The 20,081-nt window shown below is 38.3% G+C and overlaps 2 protein-coding genes across 10 annotated transcripts in view; one reads left to right on the top strand and one right to left on the bottom strand.

Moving 5' to 3' along the window:
• PRORP (protein only RNase P catalytic subunit) overlaps positions 1 to 2,597 on the top strand; it is a 159,759-nt gene extending 157,162 nt beyond the window's left edge. For 2 of the 5 annotated variants that reach the window (XR_013162203.1, XR_013162199.1), the window contains one exon: positions 712 to 1,352. The gene's annotated coding sequence lies outside the window, so the exon portion shown is untranslated. Of the gene's footprint in view, positions 1 to 711; positions 1,353 to 1,966 lie in introns of those variants that run through there. The other 3 variants (XR_013162201.1, XR_013162200.1, XR_013162202.1) reach the window with 3 other exon arrangements.
• A 9,610-nt stretch (positions 2,598 to 12,207) lies between these two features.
• PPP2R3C (protein phosphatase 2 regulatory subunit B''gamma) overlaps positions 12,208 to 20,081 on the bottom strand; it is a 28,792-nt gene continuing 20,918 nt past the window's right edge. For 2 of the 5 annotated variants that reach the window (XM_077126948.1, XM_077126947.1), the window contains exons 12-14: positions 19,588 to 19,725; positions 16,053 to 16,112; positions 13,344 to 14,676 (exon numbers count right to left, since the gene is read on the bottom strand). In XM_077126948.1, the coding sequence (XP_076983063.1) occupies positions 14,488 to 14,676; positions 16,053 to 16,112; positions 19,588 to 19,725 (387 nt within the window). In that variant the 3' untranslated portion in view covers positions 13,344 to 14,487. Of the gene's footprint in view, positions 13,307 to 13,338; positions 14,677 to 16,052; positions 16,113 to 19,587; positions 19,726 to 20,081 lie in introns of those variants that run through there. The other 3 variants (XR_013162197.1, XM_077126950.1, XM_077126949.1) reach the window with 3 other exon arrangements.

The following is a 20,081-nucleotide window of genomic DNA, read 5'->3' as shown; positions in this document are numbered from 1 at the left end:
GAGAGAGGGACCCAGAGGGAGCAGTGAGAAGCTACTTCTGCTCTGATAGGGTGTTGGGATGCAAGCAGGCATGGTGATGTACTGTAAAAGACTGGGGCTGTTGCTTTGGCATTAGATCCACCAGTTAGCATGATGTCTTGAGACCTGACTCTGCTCCTCTGCTTTCCCTTGCATAGGAAATAGAGACCCAAAAACTGAGTCAGGGCAGTGCGATGGTGGCTCAGTGGCAGAATTCTTGCCTGCCATGTTGGAGACCTGGGTTTGATTCCCTGTGCTTGCCCATGTAAAAAACAAACAAGCAAAACTGAGTCACAGTTCAAAAAGCCAACAATTTTGGGACAATCATGAGGTATCTGTCTCAAGTGGAAATGTGAGATGGGGTAACAGTACCAATGCCTGGGGACTTGGGGCTATAAGAAAGGTACCCTGGGTGATTGGGGGCCATATGTTGCCCATTTGTTCATGAACACAAACCATGGATGATCTTTTCTTTTTAAAGTCTGGGATTTGTTTGAACCTTGAGGACAGGCTTGGGGGATTGAAAAAAAATTTTTAAGTTACCTTTAGGTCAAGGGCTCGGCCTATTAATTGGTTGTCCCCAATGCTTGCAAGAATATCAGAAATTCCTCAGGTGGGGAAGTTTAATATTTATACATTTTTCCCCCAGTTTCTCAAGGGGGCTTTACAAATATTTTTTTATTCTCTACACAGATTACTTTGGGACGTATCGATGTCTGTACAAACCAACAAGAGCTCACTCCTTATTCAAGGTTCCATGTAATTATGGTGTAAAAATAAACCGACTATACAAGTTAAATTGGATAGTGTGCTACAGAAAATATAAATTTTTTCCATCAAGTAAACATCTCTTCCTTTGGTCTCACACAGAAGGTGAAGTTTTAAAATACAGTCAATACCATCCTATACGCTTTAGTCTGATTTACCTTAGTCATAACCAGATCTCCTTTATTCTTGTCTCTAACTGAAGTCTGATTTCTTTTTCAGCTTTTTAAACAGTTGCTGAATGTAGTAGTGCTCACTTTCATAGCTGCACAACTCTATCTCTGAGTCTCAAGTGTAACACAGAAGCGCGAAGTTCCAGGGAACGACCAGGATGCACACACAAAGGAGCTAAGCATCTCAGAATTTAGAAATAACCATTACAACTTCAGAGAAGATGTGACTGCTGTAAGAGTTTACAATCTAGGAAACTTTACAATAAGCCTTCCCCTGATAACGTATGCTATCGGATTCAATTCTCAGGGTTTGCACATTATAGTCCATCCATATTAATGAGGTGTTATAATATTTGGCTTCAATAATGATTTTTAAAGCTTAGAAATAACCAAGACTCCCACTTCAATTTTTTTGTTTTGTTTTAAAACTTTATTTTAAAACTGTACAAGAAGCAATGTGATAAAATCATTGTCTAACAGCATGAAAATTAGAAGAATTCAAATCTTTTTTCTTATATAGTAAAAGATTAGCTTGAAGCTAATTTTACGTGTGCATTTAAGTGCCCTTATAATAGTTCATTTGAAAATGTAGATGATAGAGACTTTTGGATTATTCTTTAAATATTTATTTCAGAATCTCCATAGAAAAGAGATCTATGGAGGTTCTGAAAAAAGTATTTGAAGGATTTTGTTGTCTAAGCAGAAAATTTTTTACCATAATGTAGTATGTTATTGGTATCTAATTTTGGAACATTTTTTTAGCATGGAATCACGAAACTACTTGTAGTTGTCATTATTAATCTTTCTTATGTTTGCAGTCAAAGCATTATGTAAAGCTTCTATTTGCCTCTCTAATCCACTCTGTACACCTGCACACTGCATTGTTTTCTGAAGGTATGGACTGCATCAATAGGCTTCCTTGCCCTCTGGCTTTGGGGTGGGTTTGGTCCAAGCTACCAGCAGGAGGCAGGAAGAAACTGAGGTTGTATTATTTTTTCTTCACCATCCAGACTCTAGGATTCCCTCCTGCTGGATACGCTGGGTTACTACATTCTCTATCAAAGACCACAGCTCGTGTTGGGAAGCCTTCTCCATTTGACTACTCCTCTGGGTTCCGAGTAACTTCTCTTTCTTCTTATCCCTTCAGGTATCAGGGTAGTAAAAGCTCCTCCAGTGTTGGTAGTCCCAGGATACTGTTCTATTCTTTGTTGGTTTTCCAAACGCAGTCCACATATTAGTCAGTTTTAAAGTTTCTTACGAGACTTTGATAAACATCCAGCACTTGTCCATTGGGGTAATTTTAAATATCTAAGACTGATCTGGTTTCACTTAATGTGAAGAACAGATTTTCCATTTTCTCTTTACTTCTAATGCATCATAGATCTGAGGATAAAGGAATTTAAAACAGAGCATGATTTTGAAAAAAACATCTATTTAAAATAAATATTTAAGAATAACACACTAACATATGTGTGTTATAGAGAATTAGAAATGGAGACCTAGGTCTTTTTTATAATCTCATGGTAATTATTCCCCTTAGATTTTGCTTTAGTGTACCTTAAGACTAAGCATATTTCTTGTAATTCCCTCAATCATTTCAATGAAAGGTGCTCAAATATGTGTATCTTTGTGTATATTTTTAAAATTTGGTCATGCACATAATTGTCTCCTATATAAATTATGGTACTTTTTGTAATATGGTCAGAACTCAAATTATTTGGGTTCACATTTTTGCCTGTGCAGTCAAAAAAAGAGGTGCCCATGCACTTCCCCCAAAAACAAACAAATAAGCAAGCAAACAAAAAACAAAAAATTCAACAAATTCAGCAATAACAGGATACTCATATGGAAAAAGAATGAATAGTGACCCCCCCCTCCGCCGCCCAATACAGCATACCAAAGAAAAGGAAAAAAAAGTAAAGAAAAGAAAAGGGACAGTATACTATGTGGTGAGAGTACAATGAATAGAGTAATCTCACACATTGCTGATGATTATTGGTAAATTTTCTGGTGTGATATTTGAAATATGGATCAAGAACATTCCATATGGTTATATCTTTTAGCCTAGTAATTCTCCTTTTAGGTGTTTAAATATGATTAATATTACAATATAGTAAATGCGCAAAAACAGCAGGATAGTGGAAATATGAATGGTATAATTTTATTTTTATTTTTAATGCAGTTTTATTGAGATATATTCACATACTGTACAAACCATCTGAAGTATACAATCACTGACTCACAGTATCATCACAAAGTGGTGAATACAACCCCACAATCAATTCTAGAACATTTTCATCACTCCCAACAAGAAATAAAAAGTAAAAAGAAAACTGGAATCCTCCCATACCCCTTATTCCCCCGTTATTGACCCATGGTATTGATGTAGTACATTCGTTACTCTTGGTGAACAACTATTAAAAAATTAACGTTAACTATAGTCCATAGTTTGCAGTAGGTACATTTTTTCCCTCTATTATATCCCTCTATTATTAACTCCTTGTAGTCGTGCTGTACATTTGTTCTAGGTCATGAAAGACCTAAATATAAACCTATATTAACTGTATTTGCATAGCTAATCCCAGACATTGTCCACCACAAGATTCACTGTGTTATACATTCCCATGTTTTAACCTCCAACTTTCCTTCTGGTGACATACATGACTCTAAACTTCCCCTTTCTACCGCATTCACACACCATTCAGCACTGTAAGTATTCTCACAATAATGTGCCATTTCCAAACATTTAGTTCAACCTAGTTAAACATTCTGCACATGTTAAGCTCCCTATTCTTTAACCTCATTCTGTATCCTGGTAACCTGTATTCTAGATTTTATGTCAATGAGTTTACATATTATAATTAGTTCATATCAGTGAAATCATAAAATATTTATCCTTTTTGTGTATGGCTCATTTCACTTAATATAATGTCACTGTCACATGCTTCAGGACTTCATTTCTTCTTACTGCGAATAATATTCCATCATATGTATATACCACATTTTGTTTATCCATTCATTAGTTGATGGACACTAGGGTGGTTTCTATACTTTGGCAATTGTGAAAAATACTATGAACATCAGTGTGCAAATGTCTGTTCACATCCCTGCTTATAGATTTTCTGGGTATATCCTGAGTAAAGGGATTACCAGATTGTAAGGCAACTCTATTCTTAGCTTCTTGAGGAACTGCCAAACCGTCCTGCACAGCAGCTGTACGATTTTACATTCCTACCAACAGCTTATAAATGTTCTAATTTCTCTACATCTTCTCCAACACTTGTGGCTTCTTGTTTGTAAACAAGAATATATACATAATGAACATATGTATCTTATAGCTACCCAAAACATAACTCTCTTATATGAGCATTTCATGCTAGTCATTAACTTCTTTATTAAACATACATTTTATGATATTTATACTGAAATTTCCCTAAGGTGTATGGGCAAAACTAAGCTAGATTTCATGGAAACTTGGGGAACCTGGATGATGAACCTTAAAGTAAAATACAGTGGGGAAAAAAAAAAGCCACTTTAATGAAATGCGTACTGTAGCCTCAAAATACAGTCCTGTGGAGGGGAGTATAGGGGGTAGTTCAATGGTAGAATTCTCGCCTGCCATGCGGGAGACCTGGGTTCTATCCCCAGCCCATGTACCCGCCTCTCCTCCCCCCATTTTTTTTTTCAACAAATGGTGTTGGAATAATGGGATAATCACATGGAAAAAGAATTAAAGGTGACCCTTACCATACAGCATACAAAAAAGTAATAAAAAAAACAGTGCCAGGTAATAGTGCTTTGGGGAAAGTAGGGATTAGGTGGATAGTATAGTGGTTAGAAAAGCAGATTTGGAACTAAACCATAGGTTTTTCAATTCAGTCTCCCTTTACTTACTAGCTGAACACTTGGGTCAATCGTCTTAACTCTTCAAGCAGTTTTCTCACCTTAAAATGGGAAAGATGATACACATTTAACAGCGTAATTGCAGAATTACATGAGATGATAGACTTTCTCAGGGCAGTGTCTCTCATGATAGGTATTCAGTAGATGGTATTATTATGGAATAAATCTTATGATAAATGTGTCAATACTGTATACCCTGGGATATAATTTATTGAATGGGATGTTTAATTTTTAAGTTTCAACTTATAATTGGTTTTTAGGTTTTCTCCTATGAAAAGAGTAAATTATAATAATTTGACCTTTATACTAACTTGCAGTGTTAATTTTGGGTTCATGGACAAATCTGTTTAATGTGAAAAATACAAAGATACAAGTTAATCATGCTAGAATATAATAAAAACTTTGTCTTGATATAAGCACTGACAGCTCTGAAGTCCTAAAGTATCAAGTATAAAAGTAACAGTATTTATATCAGACATTATTTGGGTAGCTGAGGTCAGGAATTGAAGGAATTACATGTCATAGGCATAGCACTGTGAAGAGCCTGCTTACTCTTGCTGTCTTTCCCCTTCACTCCCACCCCTACCCATCTGTCATGGTTAGGGACAGGTGTCAACTTGGCCAAGTTGTGGTACCTGTTCATCTGATTGGGCAAGCGCTGGCCTGTCTGTTGCAATGAGGACATTTCATAGGATTAGGTCATGATCACGTTAGCTACATCCACAGCTGATTCCATTTGTAATCAGCCAAAGGGGAGTGTCTTCTGCAATTAGTGATGCTAAATGCAATCATGGGAAGCCTTTTAAGGGGGACTCAGAGGAGACAGGTTCCATTCCTGCTTTGGCTGGTGAGCCTCTCCTGTGGAGTTCATCCAGGCCATCCATTGGAGTCATCGGCTTCGCAGCCTGCCCTGTGGATTTTGGACTCTGCATTCCTACGGTCACGTGAGACACTTTCATAAATTTTATATTTGCAAGTGTTCCCTGTTGATTCTGTTTCTCTAGAGAACCCTAAATAATACATCTTGGTACCAGGAGTAGGGTCTTAAGGAACAGAATCTTAAAAATGGGTTTTTATGAATGGTTTTCTACTCTGACTGGGCTCAGAGACACTAAGGACTCTGATTCCCATAATCAGACTGACACTCCCAATCCATAGACTGAGTTGGCAAAGGAGATAGTCAAAATATCATCATTCAATTCTCCTAATGCTTCGCTTGTACGAAGCCAGACTCTGGGGGTAATGTTTTTGACACCTTTACAGAGTTTTGTAGAAATAAGAGTTATAGAGATGTTGGTTGGTTGTTGTTAGATACACTGTCTACATTAAAGGGTGAAAGGGATGGGCTTAAGGCTTCAAACAAGAAGCTTAAGTGCCGTCTGAAAGATGTAGAGGTTTCTATGAGTATCCTGAAGGAAAATTTTATTTCCTGTAGCCGTAGACTTGAGATCTCTGAAAATCAGACTCAGAATCTTATTGTTAGAGTAGCAACTTTACAACGTAAACTGAAATCTCAGTCTTGCATGGTGTCTGCCATTAAAGTGAGAGCATTGATTGGAAAGGAGTGGGACCCTGAAAAATGGGATGGTGACATATGGATTGATAATGATGTTGGGGGTGAGGTTGAAACCCTAGACCATGCTGAGCCTTCTTTAGATAACCCTGTAATAGTTTGCCCTGAGGACATAGCCGCCCCACCTCCAGCCTGCCTTGAGGAATTGACCACCCAACCTCCTCCTGAAGGGATTAGCCCTAGAGTTATTAATCCTGTTTCACCAGAAGAAACTGCAAATGAAAGCCCTGAAGCAAATGGCTTGGAAGATATTTCTAATTCTTTTCATGACCCACCCCCACCACCCCTCATTTCTTCTAGACCTATAACTAGACTAAAGTCCCAACAGGCCCCTAAAGGTGAGGTACAAAGTATCACACATGAGGAGGTACATTATACTCCAAAAGAACTGTGTGAGTTTTCCAATTTATATAGACAGAAATCAGGGGAATATGTGTGGCAATGGATTTTAAGAGTGTGGGATAATGGTGGGAGGAATATAAGGCTGGATCAGGCTGAATTTATTGATATGGGCCCACTAAGCAGAGATTCTGCATTCAATGTTATAGCTTAGAGCAGTTAGAAAAGGTGTTAACAGCTTGTTTGGGTGGTTGGTTGAAACATGGATCAAAAGGTGGCCAACATTACCTGAGGTTGAAATGCCAGAACTGCCCTGGTATAATGTAGATGAGGGGATCCAGAGGCTTAGAGAGATTGGGATGTTAGAGTGGATTTATCATGCAAAGCCTGCTCTTACACCCCAGGAATGTCCAGAAGATGCACCTTTTACCAGAACAATGAGAAATAAGTTTGTGAGACTAGCACCATCATCCCTCAAGAGCTCTGTGGTTGCACTTCTCTGTAGGTCAGATATTACTGTAGGAACTGCTGTCACTGAGCTAGAATCCTTAAACACAATGGGGATGACAGGATCCCAAGTTGGCAGAAGCCAGGTGGCAGCACTTAATCACCAAAGACAGGGTAGACGTGGGTATTATAATAGACAACAAACTCAAAGGAGGCATCAAAATTATATGACACGCAGAGATTTGTGGCATTGGCTAGTAAATCATGGGGTGCCTAGAAATACAATAGAAGGGCAGTCTACTAAATTCTTGTTGGAGCTGTATAAACAAAAGAGTTCTAGGTCAAGGGAACAGAAGTCTAACCTGAATTACAAAAACACAGAGTCACGGCCCCTTAATCAATTTCCAGACTTGAAACAGTTTACAGACCCTGAGCCCCTTGAATGAAGGGGAGGCCAGGTCCCTATGGGGAAGAAACCTGTTACACTGCCACAAATTTATACTGTTGACCTTCCTCTAAGTCTTCCCCAAGGAGACCGACGGCCTTTTACCAGGGTAACTGTGCATTGGGGAAAAGGAAATGATCAGATATTTCGGGGATTATTAGACACTGGTTCAGAAGTGACATTAATTCCAGGGGACCCAAAACGTCACTCTGGACCACCAGTCAGAGTGGGGGCTTATGGAGGCCAGGTGATCAATGGAGTTTTAGCTCAGGTCCGTCTCACAGTGGGTCCAGTGGGCCCCCGGACCCATCCTGTAGTTATTTCCCCAGTTCCGGAATGTATAATTGGCATAGACATACTGAGCAACTGGCAGAATCCCCACGTTGGTTCTCTAACTTGTGCAGTGAGGGCTATTATGGTGGGAAAGGCCAAGTGGAAGCCACTAGAACTGCCCCTACCAAGCAAAATAATAAATCAAAAGCAATACCGTATTCCTGGAGGGATTGCAGAGATTACTGCCACTCTTAAGGACTTGAAAGATGCAGGGGTGGTGATTCCCACCACATCCCCATTCAACTCTCCTATTTGGCCTGTGCAGAAAACAGATGGGTCTTGGAGAATGACAGTGGATTATCGTAAACTCAACCAGGTGGTAACTCCAATTGCAGCTGCTGTTCCAGATGTAGTATCAATGCTTGAGCAAATCAATACATTCCCTGGTACCTGGTATGCGGCTATTGATCTGGCAAATGTTTTTTTCTCAATAGCTATTAGTAAGGACCACCAGAAACCGTTTGCTTTCAGCTGGCAAGGTCAGCAATATACTTTCACTGTCCTACCTCAGGGGTATATCAACTCTCCAGCCCTATGTCATAATCTTGTTCGCAGAGACCTTGATCGTTTCTGCCTCCCGCAAGACATCACACTGGTCCATTATATTGATGATATCATGTTGATTGGACCTAGTGAGCAAGAAGTAGCAACTACTCTAGATTTACTGGTAAGGCATTTGCGTGTCAGAGGATGGGAGATAAATCCAACAAAAATACAGGGGCCTTCCATCTCAGTAAAATTTCTAGGTGTCCAGTGGTGTGGGGCATGTTGAGATATCCCTTCTAAGGTGAAGGATAAATTGCTGCATCTGGCCCCTCCCACAACCAAAAAAGAGGCACAACACCTAGTGGGTCTTTTTGGATTTTGGCAACAACATATTCCTCATTTGGGTGTGCTACTCCGGCCCATTTATCGAGTGACCAGAAAAGCTGCTAATTTTGAGTGGGGACCTGAACAAGAGGAGGCTCTGCGACAGGTCCAGGCTGCTGTGCAAGCTGCTCTGCCACTTGGGCCGTATGATCCAGCAGATCCAATGGTGCTGGAAGTGTCAGTGGCAAATAGAGATGCTGTCTGGAGCCTTTGGCAGGCCCCTATAGGAGAATCACAACGCAGACCCTTAGGATTTTGGAGCAAAGCCTTACCATCTGCTGCAGATAACTACTCTCCTTTTGAGAAACAGCTTTTGTCCTGCTACTGGGCCTTAGTAGAGACTGAACGCTTAACCATGGGCCACCAAGTTACCATGAGACCTGAGTTGCCTATCATGAGTTGGGTGTTGTCTGACCCACCAAGCCATAAAGTTGGGCGTGCACAGCAGCACTCTATTGTAAAGTGGAAATGGTATATACAAGATAGAGCCAGAGCAGGTCCTGAAGGCACAAGTAAGTTACATGAAGAAGTGGCACAGATGCCCATGGTTTCCACTCCTGCTGCCACATTACCTTCTCTTTCCCAGACCAGAGCTATGGCCTCTTGGGGAGTTCCTTACAGTGAATTGACTGAGGAAGAGAAAACTCGGGCCTGGTTTACAGATGGTTCAGCACGATATGCAGGTACCATCCGAAAGTGGACAGCTGCAGCATTACAACCCCTTTCTGGGGTGTCCTTGAAGGACAGTGGTGAGGGGAAATCCTCCCAGTGGGCAGAACTTTGAGCAGTGCACCTGGTTGTTCATTTTGCTTGGAAGGAAAACTGGCCAGAGGTGCGTTTGTATACTGACTCATGGGCTGTTGCTAATGGTTTGGCTGGATGGTCAGGGAATCGGAAAGACCATAATTGGAAAATTGGTGACAAAGAGGTCTGGGGAAGAAGTATGTGGATAGAGCTTTCTGAGTGGGCTAAAAACATGAAGATATTTGTGTCCCATGTGAATGCACACCAGAGGGTGACTTCAACAGAGGAAGATTTTAATAATCAAGTGGATAAGATGACCCGTTCTATGGATACCAGTCAGCCTCTTTCCCCAGCAACTCCTGTTATTGTCCAATGGGCTCATGAACAAAGTGGTCATGGTGGTAGGGATGGAGGTTATGCATGGGCTCAGCAACATGGACTTCCACTCACCAAGGCTGACCTGGCTACAGCCACTGCTGAGTGCCCAATCTGCCAGCAGCAGAGACCCACACTCAGCCCCCGATATGGCACCATTCCCCGAGGTGACCAGCCAGCTACATAGTGGCAGGTTGATTACATTGGACCACTCCCTTCATGGAAGGGGCAGCGATTTGTTCTAACTGGAATAGACACATACTCTGGATATGGGTTTGCTTTCCCTGCACGCAATGCTTCTGCCAAAACTACTATCTGTGGGCTTACAGAATGCCTTATCCATTGTCATGGTATTCCACATAGCATTGCTTCGGATCAAGGAACACACTTCACAGCAAATGAAGTGCGGGAATGGGCACATGCTCATGGAATTCTCTGGTCTTACCATGTTCCCCATCATCCAGAAGCAGCTGGATTGATAGAACGGTGGAATGGCCTTTTGAAAACTCAATTACGGTACCAACTAGGTGGCAAAAACTTGAAAGGCTGGGGTAATGTTCTCCAGGAAGCTGTGTATGCTCTGAATCAGCGTCCGCTGTATGGTGCTGTTTCTCCCATAGCCAGGATCCATGGGTCCAGGAACCAAGGGGTGGAATGGGTGTGGTGCCACTCACTATTACTCCTAGTGATCCACTAGGAAAATTTTTGCTTCCTGTCCCTGCTACCCTGAGTTCTGCTGGTCTACAGGTTTTAGTTCCAAAACGGGGTGTGCTTTCTCCAGGAGAAACAACAGTGATACCACTGAACTGGAAGTTAAGATTGCCACCTGGGCACTTTGGGCTACTTATGCCTCTGGATCAACACACCAAGAAGGGGATTACATTATTGTCTGGGGTAATTGACCCTGACTATCAGAAGGAAGTAGGACTGCAACTACATAATGGTGGTAAAGAAGAGTTTTCTTGGAATATAGGAGATCCCCTGGGGCGTCTATTAGTATTACCATGCCCTGTGATCAAAATCAATGGAAAACTGCAACAACATAATCCAGGCAGGACCACTAATGGCTCTGAGACTTCAGGAATGAAGGTTTGGGTCACCCCACCAGGCAAAGAACCACGGCCAGCTGAAGTGCTTGCTGAGGGGAAAGGGAACCTGGAATGGGTAGTGGAGGAAGGTAGTGATAAATATGAACTTCGACCACATGATCAGTTACAGAAACGAGGGCTGTAATGCTGTTTTGTTTGTGTTATACTATTTAAGTTGTAAGATATCAAGTTTAAGAATGAATGTTGCCCAAGGATTTGCACCCTATTCTGGAGAGATTTAATGTGTTTCCAGTTATATGCAGGACAGTTGAGTATTGTCAGGTCAAAGAAAAAATGTGTGCTTATTTGTTTTCATTTGGAAATTAAGTATGGTCTAAGATGATATATATACATAGGTGCCAAGTTGACAAGGGGTGGACTGTCATGGTTAGGGACAGGTGTCAACTTGGCCAAGTTGTGGTACCTGTTCATCTGATTGGGCAAGCGCTGGCCTGTCTGTTGCAATGAGGACATTTCATAGGATTAGGTCATGATCACGTTAGCTACATCCACAGCTGATTCCATTTGTAATCAGCCAAAGGGGAGTGTCTTCTGCAATTAGTGATGCTAAATGCAATCATGGGAAGCCTTTTAAGGGGGACTCAGAGGAGACAGGTTCCATTCCTGCTTTGGCTGGTGAGCCTCTCCTGTGGAGTTCATCCAGGCCATCCATTGGAGTCATCGGCTTCGCAGCCTGCCCTGTGGATTTTGGACTCTGCATTCCTACGGTCACATGAGACACTTTCATAAATTTTATATTTGCAAGTGTTCCCTGTTGATTCTGTTTCTCTAGAGAACCCTAACTAATACACCATCCATCCCATATTACCCTCTGACTTGTTCCTACTATCCTAAATTTGCTCCCTCAGCTCTGGCCAAAGTGGTGTCCTTGCTGTTCCTCATATATATTAGGCATGTCCCCCTTCGTACCTTTGCACTGGCTTTTCCCTCTGCCTGGAATGTTTGTCCTCCAGATATATGCATGGCTAGCTCCCTCACCTTTTTCAAGACTTGCTCACATTACCTTCTTTGTGACACAGGCCTGACCACCTCACTTAGAATTACAGCCCCCCAATCCCTTTTCTCAGCCAATACTTCCAGTTCCCCTTACCCTGCTTTATTTTTTCCCTTGTACATATCACCTCCTAACATAGTGATGGAAATCTATTGTCCATGAACATCTGTCCTCTAAATTCTACTGAAATTTGAAGGATTTAGGAGAATCAAATTCATCATTAGGAATCTTTTAGTTTTATGGATTTATTGTATGGTGAGTCACAAAATGTGATGGTAATCTTTTACTCATGACTATAAACTCTGTAATTTAGTGCTTCAAAGATTAATCTTTAGGACAAACAGATTACGCACTTAAAGTCACCATAGATTATAGTATACTGTAGCTCTAAACCATGCTAACCTAGTTTCTTCCCTCCAATTTTTTTTCCTATTTTTTTTAACTTTTTTATTAATTAAAAAAAATTAACACACAAAACATTAAGACATCATTCCATCCTACATATACAATCAGTAATTCTTAATATCATCACATAGTTGCATATTCATCATTTCTTAGAACATTTGCATCGATTTAGAAAAAGAAATAAAAAGACAACAGAAAAAGACATAAAATGATAATAGAGAAAAAAAAAGACTATACATACCATACCCGTTACCCCTCTCTTTCATTTACCACTAGCATTTCAAACTAAATTAACTTTAACATTTGTTCCCCCATTATTTATTTTTATTCCATAAGTTCTACTCATCTGTTGACAAGGTAGATAAAAGAAGCATCAGACACAAGGTTTTCACAATCACACAGTCACACTGTGAAAGCATATCATTATTCAGTCATCATCAAGAAACATGGCTACTGGAACACAGCTCTACATTTTCAGGCTGTTCCCTCCAGTCTCTCCATTACATCTTGAATAACAAGGTGATATCTACTTGATGCGTAATAATAACCTCCAGGATAACCTCTCAACTCTGTTTGGAATCTCTCAGCCATTGACACTTTGTCTCATTTCACTCTTCCCCCTTTTGGTCAAGAAGGTTTTCTCAATCCCTTGATGCTGAGTCTCAGCTCCTTGTAGGGTTTTTCTCAATCCCTTCATGCTGAGTCTCAGCTCATTCTAGGATTTCTGTCCCACGTTGCCAGGAAGGTCCACACCCCTGGGAGTCATGTCCCACGAAGACAGGGGGAGGGTGGTGAGTTTGGTTGTTGTGTTGGCTGGAGAGAGAAGCCACATCTGAGCAACAAAAGAGGCTCTCTTGGGGGTGACTCTTAGGCCTAAATTTTAAGTAGACTTGACCTATCCTCTGTGGGGTTAAGTTTCATATCCAATTTGTTTTTAATTTGATATGAGATAGATTCTCCATCTTAAATATTTATTAATCAAATAAAAGCATGCATATTTAAAAGTGATGTTCTAAATCTCTCTAGAGGCACTGACCTGATATCGAAGAGTTCAATGAGAATCTTCTTAATTACAGTAAAAGGAAGATAGCCATTTATGAAGGTTTTCTATTTCCTGAATTTTACTTTCTCTACTTGTCCAACAGTGGCTAATTTGTAAAGCTTATAAATACAGTTATTACTGTTCCTTAAATTTTCTACTTTTTAATGAAAACTATAAAATTTCTGCATTAAATGGTTTATGCTATTTTAAGCCTCTTTTCCTTTTTCTTAATTCCTGTTCAACTCTTTTAACTAACCCCTCTGGGTTGCAGTTCATGATATCCTACCCTTTTCTAATCTTTCATCTCATAAAAATCAAACACAACAGTGAGATTAAGTGAGAGCCTTTTGTGCTGAATTAACACTTTCTCATCACCCTTTAACGAAACAGAGTTATGCTTTGTAAGATGTAACCATGATACTGGTTAATAAAGCTAGACAAATTTTTATACAAGTGATTTTAATGAAAATAAAATGTATGAATACAGTTATTGGAAGCATCCTATTAAAAGAAAGATCATGTCTAAACACTTCTAAATCAGAAATGAAATGGCTCTACTGTAATGAATGGAAAGTCTTTACATCTTTGATATACATTTTAGAAGACTGAAGTCAATGATGTTAGAAATTATACCTCAAATATTAAGATTCTGATTAACTTTAAAGTGATTTAAAATATCGCATGAAAAACTTTAAACTTTAAACACCTACCTTCAGCAAACCACACTTGCCAAATTCAAATGAAACAATCAGAATTTGCCACTTTCTCAAAAGCAGTACTTGGTTCTACTGCTTCCAAATGTTGTAACTCAAATTCCAGTTAAAAAAACATTTGGTGAATCCCACAGGCAGATTAAAGTGTTTTATTTAGACCATTATTAAGAATTTTTCCTCAAAGTTTTGCATGCAGCAAACAAGTACATCTTAATGAATACAGTTTAGTCTTTCTTAGATCATGAATCATCAAGATCTGCAGAGTTTTCACTGTCATTTGCAACAAGGGCTTCTCTGTTCTCATAAGTCCAGAAGCCATTCAGATCAATTAGAATGGTGGTGACTGTGTCTCCTTGATTACTGTTGATTAAATCCTGAAGAGAGATTTTGAAAGGATCCTTTGGTTTTACCATGTCAAAGATTTCATCCTGCAGGAGGGAAAAAAATACAGTGAAATCAGAAGTTAAGTGCACCATATATCATACAGTGATCTACTTTTCAGGGCTGACACTTGAGCTTATGAAAATCTCTCTGTTCTCATTTTTCTTTTCCATTTAACAGATAAGCAATCTCCTTTTCTCTGCCTCCAAAGAATTTGAGAGATTCCTTAGCTATGTGATAGTTATCACTCACTTTATAAATGAAGACTCTGTCAGTTTAATCCAAGCTACACTGTTAATTATATGTTACCCCTCTATACTTTTCTGTTGCTTATAATTAGTAGTAAAGTAAGGTCCTGATTTAATTTTGTAAGTGGAAACTCAGCTCAGTTAAAGTAAAAACTTAAATGCTTCAGAGCCGAGAGAGTGACAAAGCTTAATTTCCAATATTTATGTTAACCTTTTATGTCGGACTGAAGATGAGAAAGCCCTAATAACTTCAGTATTAAAGAATTAGCCATACAGAATGATGCTAAATTGTATTAAAAGTTCCTGAAATAGACCTATTCTACATTACAAAGTGTGTAATATACATTTTTTCAAGGAATTCAAATCTTTTTGTAGTAAAATTACTCAGTATTTTAGTAGCACTAAATACTTTTTTTTTTGTAGTCCTTCCTTTTTTTTTGAAGTCCCTTTTGTGTCCTTCCATTTAAGGACACAAATTGCATTTTAAAAAGATTAGAATAATTTAGATAAATGGAATGTATAAACTTTTAATCTTATATGTTCATGAAGTTTTTTTCTTCCCGTTTAATTTGCAGTTTCTTAAATTGCCTGGCGCAAATTTCAAATTTATCTCATTAATATTAAGCCAAAATAGCTATTTATCTTATACTTGCATAAAATTGGGTATGGTGTTTTATTATGTTACTCAACCTGACCCTAAATGAAGTATTAGATACTGAATGTTTTTTCATAGTTGGTTACCAAAATGCTAAGTGGCAGCATGTATTTCAAATTGTGGTGGTTTTCATACTGTAGGACTGATGTCTCCTTATATCTAATGCCAAAGTGATCAAAGCCTTTGAAGTAGGCTTTAGAGCAAAACATGCTCTAGCCTAAACAGCTGCCCGCAAATTCAGTGTACAGTGGACCAGACTGCCGAAGGATGCAAGCCATATTGATTCTCTTAATTTTCAAATGAATGAATCCTTCCAGTGAGAACACAAAATCATAAGCTACATAAGTCAAGCATCAGTTCATATGTGGTCTCAATTTCTAATGATTTATTTATCAATTCAGAATAACAGCAAATACCTGATTCTGTATATACTTCATAGTTCTCACAGATTGCTTTCACATAAAATTTTACTTAATATAAATGACTATCAGTATTACACAAATTTAAAGGAAAAGTTAACCTTAACATCTTGAAATGAAACAGGATCTTGTCCATGGATTTTCATTAGTTCCTGTATGGCCTGTATTTAGTAAAAATAAATGTGTAAATAAAATATACAACCACCTCACTTTTGTCCCTAAGGTAGCACCTTACTAGAAGCTTTACTTTCTTTCCTAACAGACCATGAACCTCACTTCTGAACCACTCTTGCTCCACACCCAGTCAGCAAAACCTGCACACTGGATCAATGTAACCACTTACCCTACTAGTCTTAAATGTTAGCTGTTGAAAACTTCAAAAGAAAATGTTACAAATTGGGGATTGCTGCCTATTCTACAACAGTTATTCTTTACTACCTGCTCCTTCAATTTCCTATGAATGCTGTTTATACCTTCACCAACTGTTTAAGCTCCCAACCACCATCTCCCTTTCTATCCCATATCTTTCCTTTTATTTGACAGAAAAAAAATGGAAGCATACGTCCTTCAAACTTTTATAAATTTCACTCAAAAGATACTGACTGAAGAAACTGAGAGCTACTTAATATTTTAGGTGATAGTTATTCTCTATGGGGAAAATGTGAGGCTTAAAATTCTTGGTAAATAATTGGGGAAACCCAATACTGTCTCAAATATTAGGGACTCCCAAGTCAATAGGCCAAGCCCTTGATATTAAGGCTTGCTCTTGGAGAGCTTATTCATGTAGTACAGAAGCTTAGCCTACCTATAGTTATATCTAAGAGTTACCTCCAGAAGACCTCTTTTGTTGCTCAGCTATGACCTCTCTTTCCCTAAGCCCAACTCTCCAAGTGAAATCATTACCCATTCCTGACTACATGGGGAATGACATCCAGGGGTGAAAGTCTCCCTGACAATGTGGACTATAATTTCCAGGGATGAGGCTGGCCCTGAAACCATGGGATTGACAATGCCTTCCTAACTAAAAGGGGGAAAAGAAGTATAACAAATTAGGTATCAGTGGATGAGAGAGTTCAAATAGAATCGAGAGGCTACTCTGGAGCTACTCCTATGCAAGCTTCAGCTGGACACTGCTACCTATCATGGTTTGCCAAACCCCAACCAAAACCATTCCTGCTAACCCTAAAGAACATATAGGGCTTTATCTGAGATTCTATAAAGGTTTTACGCATTATAATTACTTCCCTACAACCTCCAGATAGGTTGCCAGGCCAGCTAAGTCCTGAAACCCAGACAGGCCAGCCTCTCCAAAACATCAACTAGTTCCATCCCCCTATCCCATATTATCAACGGTCCTTTCCAACATGAAAAAATACCCCTGAAGATTGGGAGAAAGATCCAAGGAGAAGGTGGGTTATACAGAGAAGATAGGATTTAACAACTGAGTATGACTGCTGAATCATTATACTGATATTTATTTTAATTTCCAGTGTCTTGGAGTGCCTAGAAGTAAAAACCTAAAACTGTGCAATTGTAACCCATACAAAACTCTGAAATCTGTTCTACAACTAACTGTTATGATGTGCTTTGAAATTTATTGCTTTTTGGTATATATGTTATTTTTCACAATAATAAAACACACACACTGCCAGATTTCAAGAGGCCTCTAGTATAACGGAGAAGGCAGATATGTCACAGAGAGTCAGATGGGCTAAGATACAGGGTATTAAGGACACATGAAAAGTGAGACTTCAGTGGAAGTGTCACTGAAAAATAAGTCGAAGTTTACACTTTAGTCACAAGCATATTTCTAACCTTAAAATGTAATCATCTGTGATTTATTTATTCATTTGCTCATTCACTGAGCACATATTATTGAGCTTCTGCTCTCTGCCAGACACAGTGCTAGACACTGGACGTAGGAGCCTACTTTTTTTTTAATTGTATTGATTAATTTTCTGTTTAATTTCTGTCTCCTCAACTAAATCAAGTTCCTGAACTACAGAAATGTTCTCTGTTTTCCCAGCAATAATAGCTTATTTACTGTTAAATATTAAAAAAAAAAATCTGGGTAAATATTCAACTAATTAAATATGTTCTAAGCATCAACTGTATATGAGGAACACTACTGATATCAGAGTATCCACAGAAAATAACTCTGAACTAGATATGAGTCTTCTGAGTACACTCTTAGCTACTATGTGCACAGTGTTGGCTCTGGAATGGGATGATGTACCCTCTAGGCCCTCTTTATCTCCGGGATATGAATGTACAAAAGCTTTACAATCAACCTAAGGTTATAGAAGTCAGTATCAGAAATTTCTTACCTTAGCCCATACAACTAACCTAAAAAAACCTATAAAACAGATGCACTTAGGAAATGCTTTAAATGTACTTTATAAACAAAATTTAATATGCTAAGAATAAAAGATACTATAGTTAAAAGACATCTTTATGAAAAAGGGTTGAGTATTTAATTTCCAAAAGACTTACTTTGTTCTTCTAAAACATAATTTTAAATTAATAGGCTTGGGGCCTCCCTATACAAGGGTTGATATTAACCTTTCAGATTAGCAATTGATTTAAGCCCACAAGGCATTCAGCTTTTTAAAAAACGCATTCTAACACAAGGACTGTAATGTATCCTTCTAATATTTTCAGTAATTACTATCTAAAAATTCATAATAGAAGGCCTTATAGAGAATTTAACTGGATGTCATGCAATATAGGCTATGAAACTTATAAAGATGAATTTGGAAACCAGATACAGTTATTTAAAGAATACTAGAGATGTTTTCAAATGGAAAAGAAGACACTTTGGGGGTACAATCATTTATGACAAATATGAAAATGTTATTTTTAATGTTTTAAAACCATTTCTTTTCTTGTTGATCTTAACCATATAAAAATCACACCATCTTCTAAAAACTAGCTATGGACATATGGTAATGAAGTGGGATACTACTGTATTAAACCATTCCATCAGACACAAAAGTCACTATTCAAATTAAGGAATGGTTTGTCTTACAAGGGTGAACATTCCTACTTACACACCTGCTGGCATCTGAACGCTTAACAGATACAATAAAATTCCACTTCACAGCCTATCAAGTTATTCTCTGAGACACACTAAGGCACAGAAAATAAGTGCTCCAATAAATCTATTTCACATGGAAACATGGCACATAGTTCTGGCCAATTTAAAAATTATTTTAGTTTGCTTCTATTTACAATTTTTTTTTACAGCAAAACAATGAAGAGTCACAGTTACCAAATTCTGCAAAACTTCTATGCAAAGGAGCTACCTTATCTAAACTGTAAAAGTTCCTATAGGATTTAATACACTAGTCTTTGCTCACCAAGAATATCATATTTCTCATGCTTGCTTGTATCTCCAATGGCTAGCACAGACCTTGACCTTCATTTACAGAACTTTTTTTTTTAGTATTCTAAATCTAATCAAATCAGCTTTAATCTAGCCCATTTATATTTCTTTTAATAGATCTTGACACTTCTGAAATTTGTTATGCAAACCTTTTTGTTAAATTAAAACCTTCTCAATAAGCAGCTAATGTAAGCCAAATATGTATAAAATGTTTTAAGGAACAGGGACTTGGTTACATGAATGAGACTTACCCTAAAGAAATAATTAAGGGAAAAAACATTCAGATATCCTTTGTTCTCAATATCAAGCAGTTTGAAAATATATTGCAGAGCTGCGGGTTCTTTTCTGTTTTCTAATGCAAGAACAAAGTCCAGGTAGGTCTTATAGTCCTATAGAAATGAAATGATATTCATTAGATGCCTCGGAATTAATTTTTTAAATGATTATCTGATGATTTAAGGCTATTCTGTAATCAGAGGTGGCAAATTTTATTTTTCTTCTTAATATGAAATAAGAAATCCATTTTTAGACTTTAGTTTCTAGGAATTCTACATAGTTAATCTGTAAAGGCCAGTTTGGGGAACGACTCATTTTCTTATGAAAGATTTGCTATGTTAAAGCATAATTTTCTTTCATTATATTTCTGAAATGGACAAGAAAGTAAACTGTTATACACTGCCACGAAATTTATATCTTTATTTTCTATCATTGTGTAGCAGTATCTTGAAAAGTGTGAACAGATCAT

The sequence above is a fragment of the Tamandua tetradactyla genome, chromosome 14 (assembly GCF_023851605.1).
Source record: "Tamandua tetradactyla isolate mTamTet1 chromosome 14, mTamTet1.pri, whole genome shotgun sequence".
NCBI classification, from domain to species: Eukaryota; Metazoa; Chordata; class Mammalia; order Pilosa; family Myrmecophagidae; genus Tamandua; species Tamandua tetradactyla.
This window is presented reverse-complemented; position numbering and strand designations above follow the sequence as displayed.